At 38.8% G+C, this 13760-nt stretch overlaps 1 protein-coding gene across 1 annotated transcript; it reads right to left on the bottom strand.

Annotated features, from left to right (window-relative positions):
* Positions 1-6816: 6816 nt before the first annotated feature.
* On the bottom strand, positions 6817-12700 carry LOC141632106 (uncharacterized). The gene is made up of 7 exons (XM_074444685.1): positions 11971-12700; positions 10901-11720; positions 10638-10723; positions 9364-10079; positions 9016-9210; positions 8749-8895; positions 6817-6894 (listed from the first exon to the last, which is right to left on the bottom strand). The coding sequence occupies exons 1-7, from the start codon at positions 12698-12700 to the stop codon at positions 6817-6819; spliced, it is 2772 nt and encodes a 923-aa protein (XP_074300786.1).
* Positions 12701-13760: the final 1060 nt, after the last annotated feature.

The following is a 13760-nucleotide window of genomic DNA, read 5'->3' as shown; positions in this document are numbered from 1 at the left end:
AGGCATAGAGATTCATTACTTGAGCAGGTTATATCATCTGATAGTAAGGTAATAGAAATGGTGGAACGAGTACAAGTGCTTGAAAATGACTTGGAAAATGCTGAAGCTCATATCAAGTTTCTGATGGCGGAAAACAAGTGTATTGGGAAACAGCTAGAAGAAAATAAGCTGAAGAAGTACACTGAAACTGATTTAGACCGTCAATTTCTCCTTGGTGTTACAGCTCTTAGGGAGTCATATGCTAAACTCAACCCTTCGATTAATAGGAAGTGGCCTCTTGTTGTCAAAGCTATTGAAGAGATGGAAGGTTACAGGAATAATCTGAAAAGGGAGTTGCTAGAGGGCGAAAGCAGCGTTCATTCTCCTCCTGTGAATAAACGACTAAGAAGGGAGTAAAAGATTTAATATTTCCTTTTCACATTACAGTTTATGCTTATCGGATGTGACACTTATATTTAAGTTAACTCTTTATTCTTTGTTTCTAAGTGTTTCGTTTGTAATCAGTGTTTGTAACACTTGTTTTTAATGAATGACATCTTAATTCGGTTAATTGTCCAATTTACTATTTGAATTGTGGTATATTAAATTGAACAACGATTATGTAACTATGTTTAAAATTGTCAAAAAACGCTCCTAATCCAACCCTAAACCCTTTTCCTTAAACAAAGCTTGTTCGTAGTACAACAATGTTACAGTAAAACCAAAACTAAACCTTAGGGAAGGACGGGTGATACCCTGTCATGGACGGGATTAAAATTTGGGGAAAAACGCTCCTAAAACGGGACGGAAAAGGGTTTAGGGTTGGATTAGGCGGCACCGCTTCGCGGAGCCGCCTAATCCAACCCTAAACCCTTTTCCTTAAACAAAGGTTGTTACAGTAAAACCAAAACTAAACCCTAGGGAAGGACGGGTGATACCCTGTCGTGGACGGGATTTAAATTTGGGGAAAAACGCTCCTAAAACGGGACGGAAAAGGGTTTAGGGTTGGATTAGGCGGCACCGCTACGCGGAGCCGCCTAATCCAACCCTAAACCCTTTTCCTTTAAAAATCGTGGTGCGAAAAAACCAAAACTAAACCCTAGGGAAGGACGGGTGATACCTGTCGTGGACGGGATTTAAATTTGGGGAAAAACGCTCCTAAAACGGGACGGAAAAGGGTTTAGGGTTGGATTAGGCGGCACCGCTTCGCAGAGCCGCCTAATCCAACCCTAAACCCTTTTCCTTAAACAAAGCTTGTTACAGTAAAACCAAAACTAAACCCTAGGGAAGGACGGGTGATACCCTGTCGTGGACGGGATTTAAATTTGGGGAAAAACGCTCCTAAAACGGGACGGAAAAGGGTTTAGGGTTGGATTAGGCGGCACCGCCGCGCGGAGCCGCCTAATCCAACCCTAAACCCTTTTCCTTAAACAAAGCTTGTTACAGTAAAAGCAAAACTAAACCCTAGGGAAGGACGGGTGATACCTGTCGTGGACGGGATTTAAATTTGGGGAAAAACGCTCCTAAACGGGACGGAAAAGGGTTTAGGGTTGGATTAGGCGGCACCGCTTCGCGGAGCCGCCTAATCCAACCCTAAACCCTTTTCCTTAAACAAAGGTTGTTACAGTAAAACCAAAACTAAACCCTAGGGAAGGACGGGTGATACCCTGTCGTGGACGGGATTTAAATTTGGGGAAAAACGCTCCTAAAACGGGACGGAAAAGGGTTTAGGGTTGGATTAGGCGGCACCGCTTCGCGGAGCCGCCTTATCCAACCCTAAACCTTTTCCTTTAAAAATCGTGGTGCGAAAAAACCAAAACTAAACCCTAGGGAAGGACGGGTGATACCCTGTCGTGGACGGGATTTAAATTTGGGGAAAAACGCTCCTAAAACGGGACGGAAAAGGGTTTAGGGTTGGATTAGGCGGCACCGCGTCGCGGAGCCGCCTAATCCAACCCTAAACCCTTTTCCTTAAACAAAGCTTGTTACAGTAAAACCAAAACTAAACCCTAGGGAAGGACGGGTGATACCCTGTCGTGGACGGGATTTAAATTTGGGGAAAAACGCTCCTAAAACGGGACGGAAAAGGGTTTAGGGTTGGATTAGGCGGCTCCGCGAACCTTTTCCTTAAACAAAGCTTGTTACAGTAAAACCAAAACTAAACCCTAGGGAAGGACGGGTGATACCCTGTCCACGCGGTGCCGCCTAATCCAACCCTAAACCCTTTTCCTTAAACAAAGCTTGTTACAAAGAAAAGCAAAACTAAACCCTAGGGAAGGACGGGTGATACCGTCGTCGTCGACGGGATTTAAATTTGGGAAAAACGCTCCTAAAACGGGACGGAAAAGGGTTTAGGGTTGGATTAGGCGGCACCGCCGCGGAGCCGCCTAATCCAACCCTAAACCCTTTTCCTTAAACAAAGGTTGTTACGGTAAAACCAAAACTAAACCCTAGGGAAGGACGGGTGATACCGTCGTGGACGGATTAAAATTTGGGGAAAAACGCTCCTAAACGGGACGGAAAAGGGTTTAGGGTTGGATTAGGCGGCACCGCTTCGCGGAGCCGCCTAATCCAACCCTAAACCCTTTTCCTTAAACAAAACAAATCGTATAACAAATTGTATAATATCATTATTGTAAAACTTAGGAAATATGCTCCTAAAACGGACGAGAAAATGGTCCTAAAACAATATGTATTCTTTGTATAAAATGTTGTAAGTGCTGTATAAAATGTTAACTATGATGTAGGAAAATCGAATGACTTTTTACTGTGACATGTTATTGCCACAGCAACACACAATTCTACTTTTTATTTTTACTGTGACATATTATTGTCACAGCAACACAAAATCCTACTAATTATTGCTAAGGTCACAATGTTACTGTAACATCATAACAGTATCAAACTTTTTTCTTTTTAGCTGCTTTCTCAGCAGCTACATCAGCTATGCGAAGAGGGCATGTTCTCCTGTCGTGGGTAACTCTTTCTTTGCAGTATGCACATAGCCTCTTTGGCTTGGCTGCTTTTTCAATGGCCTGTTGTTTAGCTGACTTCAATCTTTTTCCACTACCCTTGTTGCGTGCTTGTTCCGGAGGGTGGATAGTGACTTCAGACGACGAGCTGCAGCCCAACAGCATCTCCATCTCTTGGTCTTTTGTAAGCGGTTCAATACATAACTTCTACCGGAACTCAACTAGGAGGGATGCTAACTCTTCCGTGTGTTCAACAGGTAAAGTTTTGAGAACGCCAACTATCTGACGGAACTCTGACCATACGTTGCACAAATGACTGTTATCAGAGGTAGCCATATATGAATCCTCAATGACATTCCCATTCGAATCAAGCCTGGAAGTAAAAACAGTTCATCGTTTATCATGGTGACAATGTTCTGTAAGAAATTATGGTTACAATGTTATTTGTAAAACAATTCATTGTTACAAGTCAAAATCATCCTTTGTAATAATGTTTTCGAATCAAACATTCGCTGCGTGTGTGTTATTTAGCCAACGATCTACAATGTACTTGCTTGGTATTCGCCCAATTCCTTTGCCCTTGTACACCCACAAAATATGCCTGCAGAGTAATCCAATTCTTTCGAACAGTTTACACTCGCATATCGCATCTCGTGCTTCTAAGGTCCAACCTCACCTTGAAAATTCTGTCTGTCTCAGCATCGATTACATGAATTATGCGCACATGCTCCTCCTTCTCAAAGTCATCAACACCACATGAATCGGCCGCCATTACTTCTTCTTGGAACACCTTGAACACAGCATGTGTGTATATAATAGCGCCATGCTTTTCTATAGGTAATTCTGTCTTAAGCTCGGGGAATGAGTGGTCATTTGTTATAATCATCGCACCTTCGTGTATAGCGCTGGTCCATAGCAGATTTGGAACCTGGTTTTAATGCAACAAGGATTCGGCAACAAATTATTTATGTAACAATGAAACAATGGTACTGTAACATACACTGTTCCCGGCATCGTAAGGAATGAAAAAGAGGTGTTTACCTCATCCAAAATTCGTCCAGTGTACCAAAGTGATTCTCATAGCGCTTGAAAAACGAATTTGTACTTTCTGATCGCTGTGTTGTTCTTAATATGCAGCCCAAGGCAAGGTCACGATGGTAGGCAGGAATCCAATGGTGTATGTCGTCGAACATTGTAGTCAACCAATCATTATCTTCCAGCTCGAAATCTGAAATGACCTTCTGCCACTTCTCTTCGAACTCCGACGGCTCCATATCAGGGTCCCAAACAACAGCGTTGAAGCGAGCAAGGAAGTCCGTGTCTCTGCAGAGTGCTGAACCAACTTTGTCCGTGATCTTTTGTGTAATATGCCACATACAATAACGATGCCTAGCTGTCTTGAAAATGAAGGAAAGCCTGTTGTATGCCAGGCATAATGAAACAAAAAGTCGAACGTGATATTGACCAGTGATAGGGAAAGAGCAAGTGAGTAAATTATATGTTAGTAATTTAGTTACAGTAACATTGTTATTGAATAACCTTGTAAAAGAGGAAGAGATGGAACAGTGGTAGTTGGAGTCAGAAAGTTGTGGTACAATAATCTTAAGTAAGTCTATTCTGATAACATTGTCACACTATTACCTTCTTTATGCAGGGCATTGATCCGTGATCATGAATCGTGGCTCTTTTTGTCCCATGGCAGTCAAGAAATCTTTGAAAGGTCCATTGGAAGGAGATGTCATCCTCGTGTAACAGGAGACAACCGCAAAAACAACACCGACTTTCTCGTGGTGATTAACACTGTGAATGGTGTAAAAACCATATCATACTTGTTGGTTCCGTAAGTAGGGGGTTAACACAAAGATCCCCAAAGAATGAGTAGTTTCTAATACATGTAGCATCAGCCCAAAAGAACTTTGTTAGACGGTTTTGCGAATCAACATCATAGGCGAAGTAGAATCGGGGTTGGGTTGCTTTGAGTTTCTCGAGTCGATCGATGAAAAGGTCAGCATCTCTTAACCCAATGTAGCACTTGATATCTCTTTGAAAGTTCTTAAAATCTATCAATGTAGCACCGATATTTTCATACCCATTGACAAGTTCCTTAACCTGTCTAAAGGTCAATCCAGCGCCAATATTCAACTTGGAGTTGTCCAAGATAAGCGTCTTCGGGAACATATCAAGGGATCGTGAAATCTTATCGAGATCTCTCACATACTGACAGAGGTGAGACGATGATTGTGGACTTGAAAACTCGTCAATCATAGTCGGGCCATCAAGGCCATGTAGAAGGGCAAATCGACGTATGCTCGGCATCCAATTCTTGTGATTTTAACTCGCCGTGTAATCGTACTATTTGTGGACGAACAATTACCCATATTCTCATCATCCTTGGTTCTGGGACGCTGTTTCGGTTTAGATTCCCTGAACCCTTGACGGTTGCAGACTACGAATTTTTGGTGTGCAACACCACCTCGTAGTGTTTTCGTACTGTGCTTCCGAGGGGTAAATCCGCATGCCCGAGCATAAACCTCGTAGAACTTGATTCCAGCCTCAAGGAGGCGAAATGCGCACCAATGGTAGGTCTAAACTTGTGCTCAACCACACGCATCCAACGCTCACCTCCATTAGGCGTGTGAGACAGAAAAGCGATTATTTGGTTGAGGATTGGGTTGCTCTTGGACAATTGGCGTAGAATGGGGTTGAGTGACAGAACTTGAGTCTGTAATACAAAAAGGGAAATACGAGTATTAGTGACCTGGAATACAACGGTGGTATTACAAAGAGTAACATTGTTACAGTAATACTAGTACTATGACAATGTAGTGACATAAGGATGGACGGGAGAACAGGAATATGCGAAGAGGATGGACTTCAATTTAGAACAAGAAACTAAAGTACATTGAAGTAACAGCAGAATAAGAGGACGTCCAGAAGTGGTACAGCATATGTTATATGTGCAATGGAAAATGAATATATGTGATTGTGTTACAGTAACATTGATATTGTAACAAGCTGACCTGTAAGCATTGATGAGAAACAGTAGGGAATATACGAGACAGGGGAACATGAATATACAAGACAGGATAAGAGGTCAAATATAATGAAATTTGACCGAATTTGAACGAGAAAATCAACAAATACAAGGATATTTGACCTAATATTTAAGAGAAAAGCAACTACGAGTATAATCAAAGGAAAGGAGACCGTAAATCAAGTAAAAGTGAACGGATTTCATTAAAATTGAAGCAAACATAAAATCGATTAACCTAAAAAACTGAAAAGCAACAAAATAAAGACAAATATAATCAAAATTGACGGAATGTGACGATAAAGCAACTGCGATTGTAAGCGAAGCCAGAGGAGAACGCAAATATGAAAATTCGATAGGAAAAACAACAAATACAAGGATATTTCACCTAATATTTAAGAGAAAAGCAAATACGAGAAGAATCAAAGGAAAGGACATCGTAAAATTGAAGTAGAAGTGAACGGATTTCGTTAAAATTGAAGCAAACATAAAATCGATTAACCTAAAAAACTGAAAAGCAACGGAATAATGAAATTACAATAGCGAGTGATCAGCGACATAGAATCCAGATGAAATCGCGAAAAGCAAAACTGAAAACGAAAGGATTACGGAAATTACCTGTTTGCATGTTAATGTCGGTAGCAAAAACAAAGGAAAAAGCGAATTTGTAGCAAAAACATAGATTATAATCAAATTCGATCAAATATGACGGAAAACAACAACGATTATCATGAAAGCAAAGGATAAAGCGAAATTGCAAATTCAAGAGAGAAAACAACGATTCTAATCAAATTTGACAGGAAAAACAATAACGATTATAATCAAAGAAAAGGATTACTCGCGCAAACTATTTTCATGAGAATCGGCATCCATAGGAGTATCAACCATCAAGCAAAATCGAGAACGATTGAACTGTAGAAATAATTGAATGATGAATTGAAAAGTAAAATTATTTGTGTATATTTTTCTTTGGATTTGTTTTACGCGAGAACGAAGAAAAACAGAGGGAAATTCGTAGAGAGAGAAAAAGTGTGAATGAAGAGAGAGAAAGTGAAACAGAATTGTAAGGTTAGCGTGAAATCGAGCCTTATATAGTCTAATTATAATTTTTGAGATTTAATCTCGGTAGTTGATTAGGAGTAGATCTAATGGTTGAGATTAAGATGCTAGACTCACCTAAGATACCTAGACTCACTTGATGCAATTTATATATATATATATATATATATATATATATATATATATATATACCTACTTTGTAATTAGTGTTTTAGTTCTTAACAAATTCAAATGTAAAATAGATCTTTTGTCAGTTGTGATTAATTATAATATACTCTTTCTTATTCTACATAAACTTCTCTCTTTTATTTTTCATCTATTCACAATACATTCCCTATTTCCTTATTTAGTAAAGTTTTATACTTATTTTAATCACCTTACCCCACAATAATACCCCCTCACCCCACAACAATATTTATTTTAATCAACTTACCCCCACAACAATACTTATTTTAATCACCACACTCACAATAATACCCCACAATACCTTCCCTCTCTCCAATTACCAAACCCCACTATAATACTTTACCTTATTTTAATCCCTCTCCTTAATTCTAGTGCCCCTATGAATAGGGAGGTTTATCTAGAATAAGAGGGAGTAATTATTATATCTTCTGCATTATCTGTGTGGCCAAATTTATATCTTTTCGTACATATTAATATTTAAAGTATATAGGTGTTTTACAAAAGTTGAAAACTCTAAAATTGCCTGAAAAAACCCGCTTATATATATATATATATATATTGATTCTATAAACAAACAAGGATTGTCAAAATTCTGCAGTCATTTTGCAGTTTGAAGTGACCTAGCTTGTCCTATTATTTCAGATCAATAGTTACTTCATGAGCCTATATAAATATGTGCACTCAACTTAGCCTAATACTAGTTTTCAACCCGTACAATTTGCACGGGTATGAATTTATAATCATTGAAATCGCTATGAATATATAAAGAATACTAAATAATGAACATGTATATTTTAATTTGTATTTCTTGTATATATTCATAATAGAATAAAACACGTGCTAAATTTGCAAGGGGTTGAAACTTGAACATGTTTTAAATTTGTGATATAAACCCACAAATTCGGTGTTGTAATATGGAACATAGTATATAATATATAATAAATGTAATTTATGAGAAATAATAAAAAGCAAACAAAATAAATATCGCTATAAATTGGAAATAGTTATCAAATTTGAAAAGCGGTTACAATCAAATTGAAGAAACATAACTATAAAATTAACGAAAATAGTCTAATATCATTCCAAATATTGGAAAATTTCATGGTAGACTACATTTGTTGTTGTATTTGATGTAACCTTATTACTATCACAAATCAAGAGTTTCAAACCTTCTTTTCTTGTAACTCTGGAAAGCGCTACGTAAAGCTGTCCATGACTAAAAATTGGTCTTGAAAGGTAGATGCTGACCTGAGATAATGATTGTCCTTGACTCTTGTTTATAGTCATAGCAAAACAGACCGCGATGGGGAATTGCCTTCTGCTAAAACGTACCGGGAATTTACTGGAGTCCGACGGAGTTAGTGTTAGTCGAGCAATATGCACGTGATCACCTTTATGACTACCTGTTAAAACCGTACATCTAATCACGCGTGACGCTAAATCAGTCACAATTAATCGTGTTCTATTACACAAACCGCGTGATTGATCAATGTTCCTGAGAAGCATCACCATAGCACCAACCTTCAACTTCAGCTCATGATTTGGGAGTCCGGAACATTTAATACTATTGAGGTATTCAGTAGAATGAAGGTCAGGGTCACCTACGCCTCTATCATCGTTAGAAACTTCATCAGAGCTTAGATATATAACCTCCTCCTCATCGATTTTCTACAACACGTAGTCATTTACCGCTTCAACTATCTCGTGAGTAGGGGCGAGAATTGCCCTTTCTTGGAGGTAATCTGGGTTCCACAACTGGTTTTGTAGATCTGGATATGTGACATTTACTATTGATGCAATCGGATCTGCCACATGTTGAATGAGTAAGTCGTCTGGGAATTGAAGATCGACTTCCCCGTCATTTTCACCGCCCGCTAAACCATCTCCAATTTCCAAGAGCCACTCCGAGAATTTCCTTATATCGTCAACATTGTCGCTTGTCCTTCCACCTTGCAAACGCATGTTCTTTGTTAGTCTAAGCACCTGCACAAATTCAAATGTTATCATATTTATATATTTAATTTTTAAGAACAGTTGTAACTAATAACGTTGGTGGACATATATATTACTATGGTAGTTAAGGAAGAATACCTTGCAAGAACGCCACAAATATCATGAACAAAGAGATGCACGCACAACGTCTGCTCTACTTCCTTTGGAGACAACCGGTAGAGTTTGGCGAAAATCTCCCCCAAATACTACCACCTTACCACCAAACGGTAATTCAGCATTTCTCGCGTTCACAACGCGCATTACATCTTTCAAACTTTTGTCAACAACCTCAAAGCTATGTTTGTGAGTCATAGGTGCTTCATCCCATATTATGAGTTTGGCCCTTATCAAAAGTTCAGTTAAATCACTACCAGGCTTAATTCGAGAGCAAGTAGAGTCCTCATTGACGTTGAGCGGAATACTTAATCTCGGATGAGCTGTTACACCACCAGGTATCGAGGTTGCTGCAATTCCGCTTGATGCAACTGCTACAACAATTTCTCCCTTACTTCTTATTCCAGAACACAAAGAACGCCAAATGAATGTCTTCCCAGTACCGCCATATCCATAAACAAAGAAAACTCCTCCTCTATTATTTAAAACAGCATCCATTATTTCATTGTACACCGACCTTTGTTCATCAGTCATTGAAGAAAGTTGAAGCTCATTTTCTTCCCTCAGTGACTGTTTGTCGTACGACAACGCATCCATTACTAACGTGTTTCGATGGTGTGACGTTGTTGAAGAATCTGGAAGAGGCATTCCTTGAAATCTAGTTAGGCTACTCCCATTTAATTGAAGAGAATTTTCAATATCCATCAGAGCATAATTTTTCAACTCTTCATCAGTCAGTTGTAAGGCTGATATAGGGAAAAAAGGTGAATATATTATTGATCAACAAATAGATGTTGCAGAAGAATAAGGGGTCGTTTGGTTGCATATAGGAATTTGTATTGCCTAGGAAGTCATAAAACACGTGAATTTGGAATTCATGTGAATTGCAAAAAAATGTTTGGTTGCCATGGAGGAAGTGCAATTCATGTAGGCATTCTAACTTACCTAGGGGGGCCTAGGTAAGCAACTTCCTCCATTGTGGAGGAATTGGAATTCATGGGAACTTCCAATTCATGTGAATTGGGGTAACCAAACAACATACCCATTTTCCAATTCACATGAATTTAAGTTCCTGCATTGTTTAGTGGGTAACCAAACGACCCCTAAATATAATGATACATAGAGTGGAAAAGTAAAGAAATCACCCGTTATTTAAAAATTAATATAATCAAGGAAGCCATAAATGTAGAGTGATATAAAAGACAAACCTGGATTTTTAAGAAGTTTCCGTTGCCTATAAAGTATATCGTTGGAAAGAAGCCGTCAGGTTTCTTCCCAAACTGTGGTCGGCATAGACAAAGTACCAGACTGTAATAAAGTCGAAAAAAGGTTCCGAAGGTAGAATCCAGAGCCCCAATCTGCAGCTTGTTTTATTGCATCAATATACTCTCTGTCATCACCAATTAAGCCCAATTTGTAACACGCTTCTCTAAATGTCGGACATACATTTTCGTCGACGGTCCTGATGTCCTCAAAACACTTGGGGCCTTTAACATGAACCAACCTACCAATCGTAAACCCTTTTTTTCTAAGGCTCTAATGCCGCTCCTTCTTCTTCCAAACAAACTTAGTTGGGAATTGAGAATATAACAATTCTTTTGCAACCTGAATATCCCGTTGTTCAGAATTATTGCAGGCCATCCAATTCAAGAACTGCGATACTCCCATCGATGATTTATCTACAACGTCGTCAATGAAATCATCATCATAAAAAAAAATAGGCTGCTCATCCGGAAGGTGGTACTGCAACCTTTCAACAGCAGGAGTCCTATAATGAATTTCAAAACCAAATAACCTCCATGCAGCTTCACATGCGGATAAATATCGACAGTCGTAATACCTCTTAATCTCATCAAATCGACCAGGATCGTCCTCATTGCGACGCATATAAGAGGACTGCATCGTAACTATATCAGAGCCCTTGTTAATATACTTGAAGAGATACTTAATCGATCGAGATTGATTACACCATTCGATGTTGATATGAGCCTGGTATTTCAATAGCAACTGAGCGTTATATGGAATGACAAATTCGTTGCCGAGAGGTACACCGTCCTTTTTCACCGTAACTCCTTTCTTGCTTCTCTTGTATATAGGATAACCCTCACCGTCAACCGTTGTTCTTTCAGTACACGGCTTTGGGTAATGTTTTGAGCAGTTTTCCCCGACCATACACGGTGATGATAACTTTTCTTTACCACACGGGCCATGGAGCATGTACTCACAAACAGCAGCATGTAAGATAGGCTCCTTAATCGGATCAGGAATCTCGACAGAAATTATTTTGTCAACATCTGCAGCTTCAGGGAACTTGTACTCTCGATGTAGGAACAATAGAATATGCGCATGGGGCAGACCACGTTTTTGAAATTCAATAGTATATACCACTGGAAAATAAATATTTGAAATGCATGAGATTATATACAGTACTGTTAAATAATAAATAATGTTTTAAATTAAACGGTTAACTTTAATGTGTACCTGCTCTAGCTTTTCCAAAAATGTGTCGATCTTTTAAATCCGTTATCAACTCATCGAGCTTAATTTTGAAGACGCAACATAAAATATCTGGACGATCCTCCGATCTCAAGCCTCTTTTAGTAACGAATCGAACTATTTCCGGTCACTTGGGATTACACGTGAATGTAATGAATAAATCTGGATAACCGAACCACTTGCAAATAGTCATGGTATCGAGATAATTCACTTTCTTCCACTTGTCACCACCTGGGAAACTCGAAGGGATAATATACCGAGCACCGGCAGAAGATGGCTCGATGTCTCCTCTCCCAACAGCATTTGAAAGGTTCTTGTAATTATCTACCCGAAGTCGTTCTTGGTTAAAACAAATGTAATTGAGCCTATGCGATTCAACCATCATATAACCATCAACCAAAAACTGGTGAAATGCCTTTCCAGATAGTAACAACGTTGGAAATTCAATATCAGGTGATCTGTCTTGTAGAAGATAGGCAAACCACTCCCGACACGTTGTTTCCTCACGCGGTTGCTCGCTTGTGCTGACCCCAATAGAAGCTTCACCGTGAAGGATACCCAATCGATACCCATCATCCCCGGATGGGAATAACAAAGGATATTGGAGTGGAGTATATAGAGGGTGTAACTCAGATATCCGCTGCAAACCACCACATGACTTCTTAACAATAATATCCCTTTTCTCCATATTTGGACCGATATCCCCTTCAATCAAAGCCGCAATCTCCGAAACCGTTGGACGATTATATGTTCTTCCATCTTTTTCTCTTCTGGAAATAAGTCTGATGCTCACTTCACTGTCTTTATCTATAGATAATTTATCCCTAACCATCCTAAATAGCTTAGCAAGAGGATTGTATTGGTCAATCATATTTTTTAACAACCGAATAAGATCATCGTTAAACCTGGAGGGATCGTTGGGACTGCATTTTTTAAAAAGAAAATTGAATTGAATATTTTTCCAATTAAAAAAAGATAATAATAAAGTAAAATGGAAACAAATTTAATGAATTTAGACTATACATAAAAAAGGAATTAATATAGGTACCTGATTGCTGTTTTACGATTATAAACCTCTTCTTCGGTGTCGTATATATACAATTGACAAAACTTAGGGCTTGACTCTGCAGGCAAGACTAAAGTACCTATTCGATGAACGTTTTGACCTCACATCCGAAAAGTGTAAGGACCTCTACCTTGATTGATGGAATGATCAATTTTCCCACCCATTGAAGTAAAGGAAAACATCGAATTATAAGCTCTGATGTTTTCTCTGAAATGCTTGCTAAACCGATGTTGTCCATTCAAAAGAGACTTAAGGATTTCAGGTGGCTCATGTAAGTATGGGAGAACAACCTTGCCGTCCGAACAACATAGTGAAAATTTAGGCCGTCTTGTACCACGACTTTTTAGTTTTCTCTCTTCAAACCACATCTGCGCCCTACATTTTTCACATTCATAATCTGGATCTCCAAAATCCCAATATCCTTCCCAACCTTGTAAAAAAAAAAGTCTACGTTTAAATTTTGTACATAATAATTGATAGGTATATTTTCATTTAGTGACTAACTCAAAGTCGGAATAATAATGTTGTAAATATACTTACTGTCATTAATTAAGTCAACGGATGAGTTAGTTTGAGTTCTTGAACATTCTCCACGTGAATAGGATGAATTTATTACAGAGGGACCGGGACTTTGTTCATTTACAGTTATAGAAGGAAGAACTTCATTAAAAGATTCGCCATACTCAGCACATAGATCTCTTACCAATCGCTCAACCACGTCAGTTGGACTACACACTCCTCCTAAATCACGTTAATAAAAACAATTATGAATAAATATGATAACGCATATGACCAAGTATGATATATAACAAATTGAGATAGATATATACCTGTATTGGTGGAGCTAAGTGGTGTAGTAGGGGGA

The sequence above is a fragment of the Silene latifolia genome, chromosome Y (assembly GCF_048544455.1).
Source record: "Silene latifolia isolate original U9 population chromosome Y, ASM4854445v1, whole genome shotgun sequence".
Lineage (NCBI taxonomy): Eukaryota > Viridiplantae > Streptophyta > Magnoliopsida > Caryophyllales > Caryophyllaceae > Silene > Silene latifolia.
This window is presented reverse-complemented; position numbering and strand designations above follow the sequence as displayed.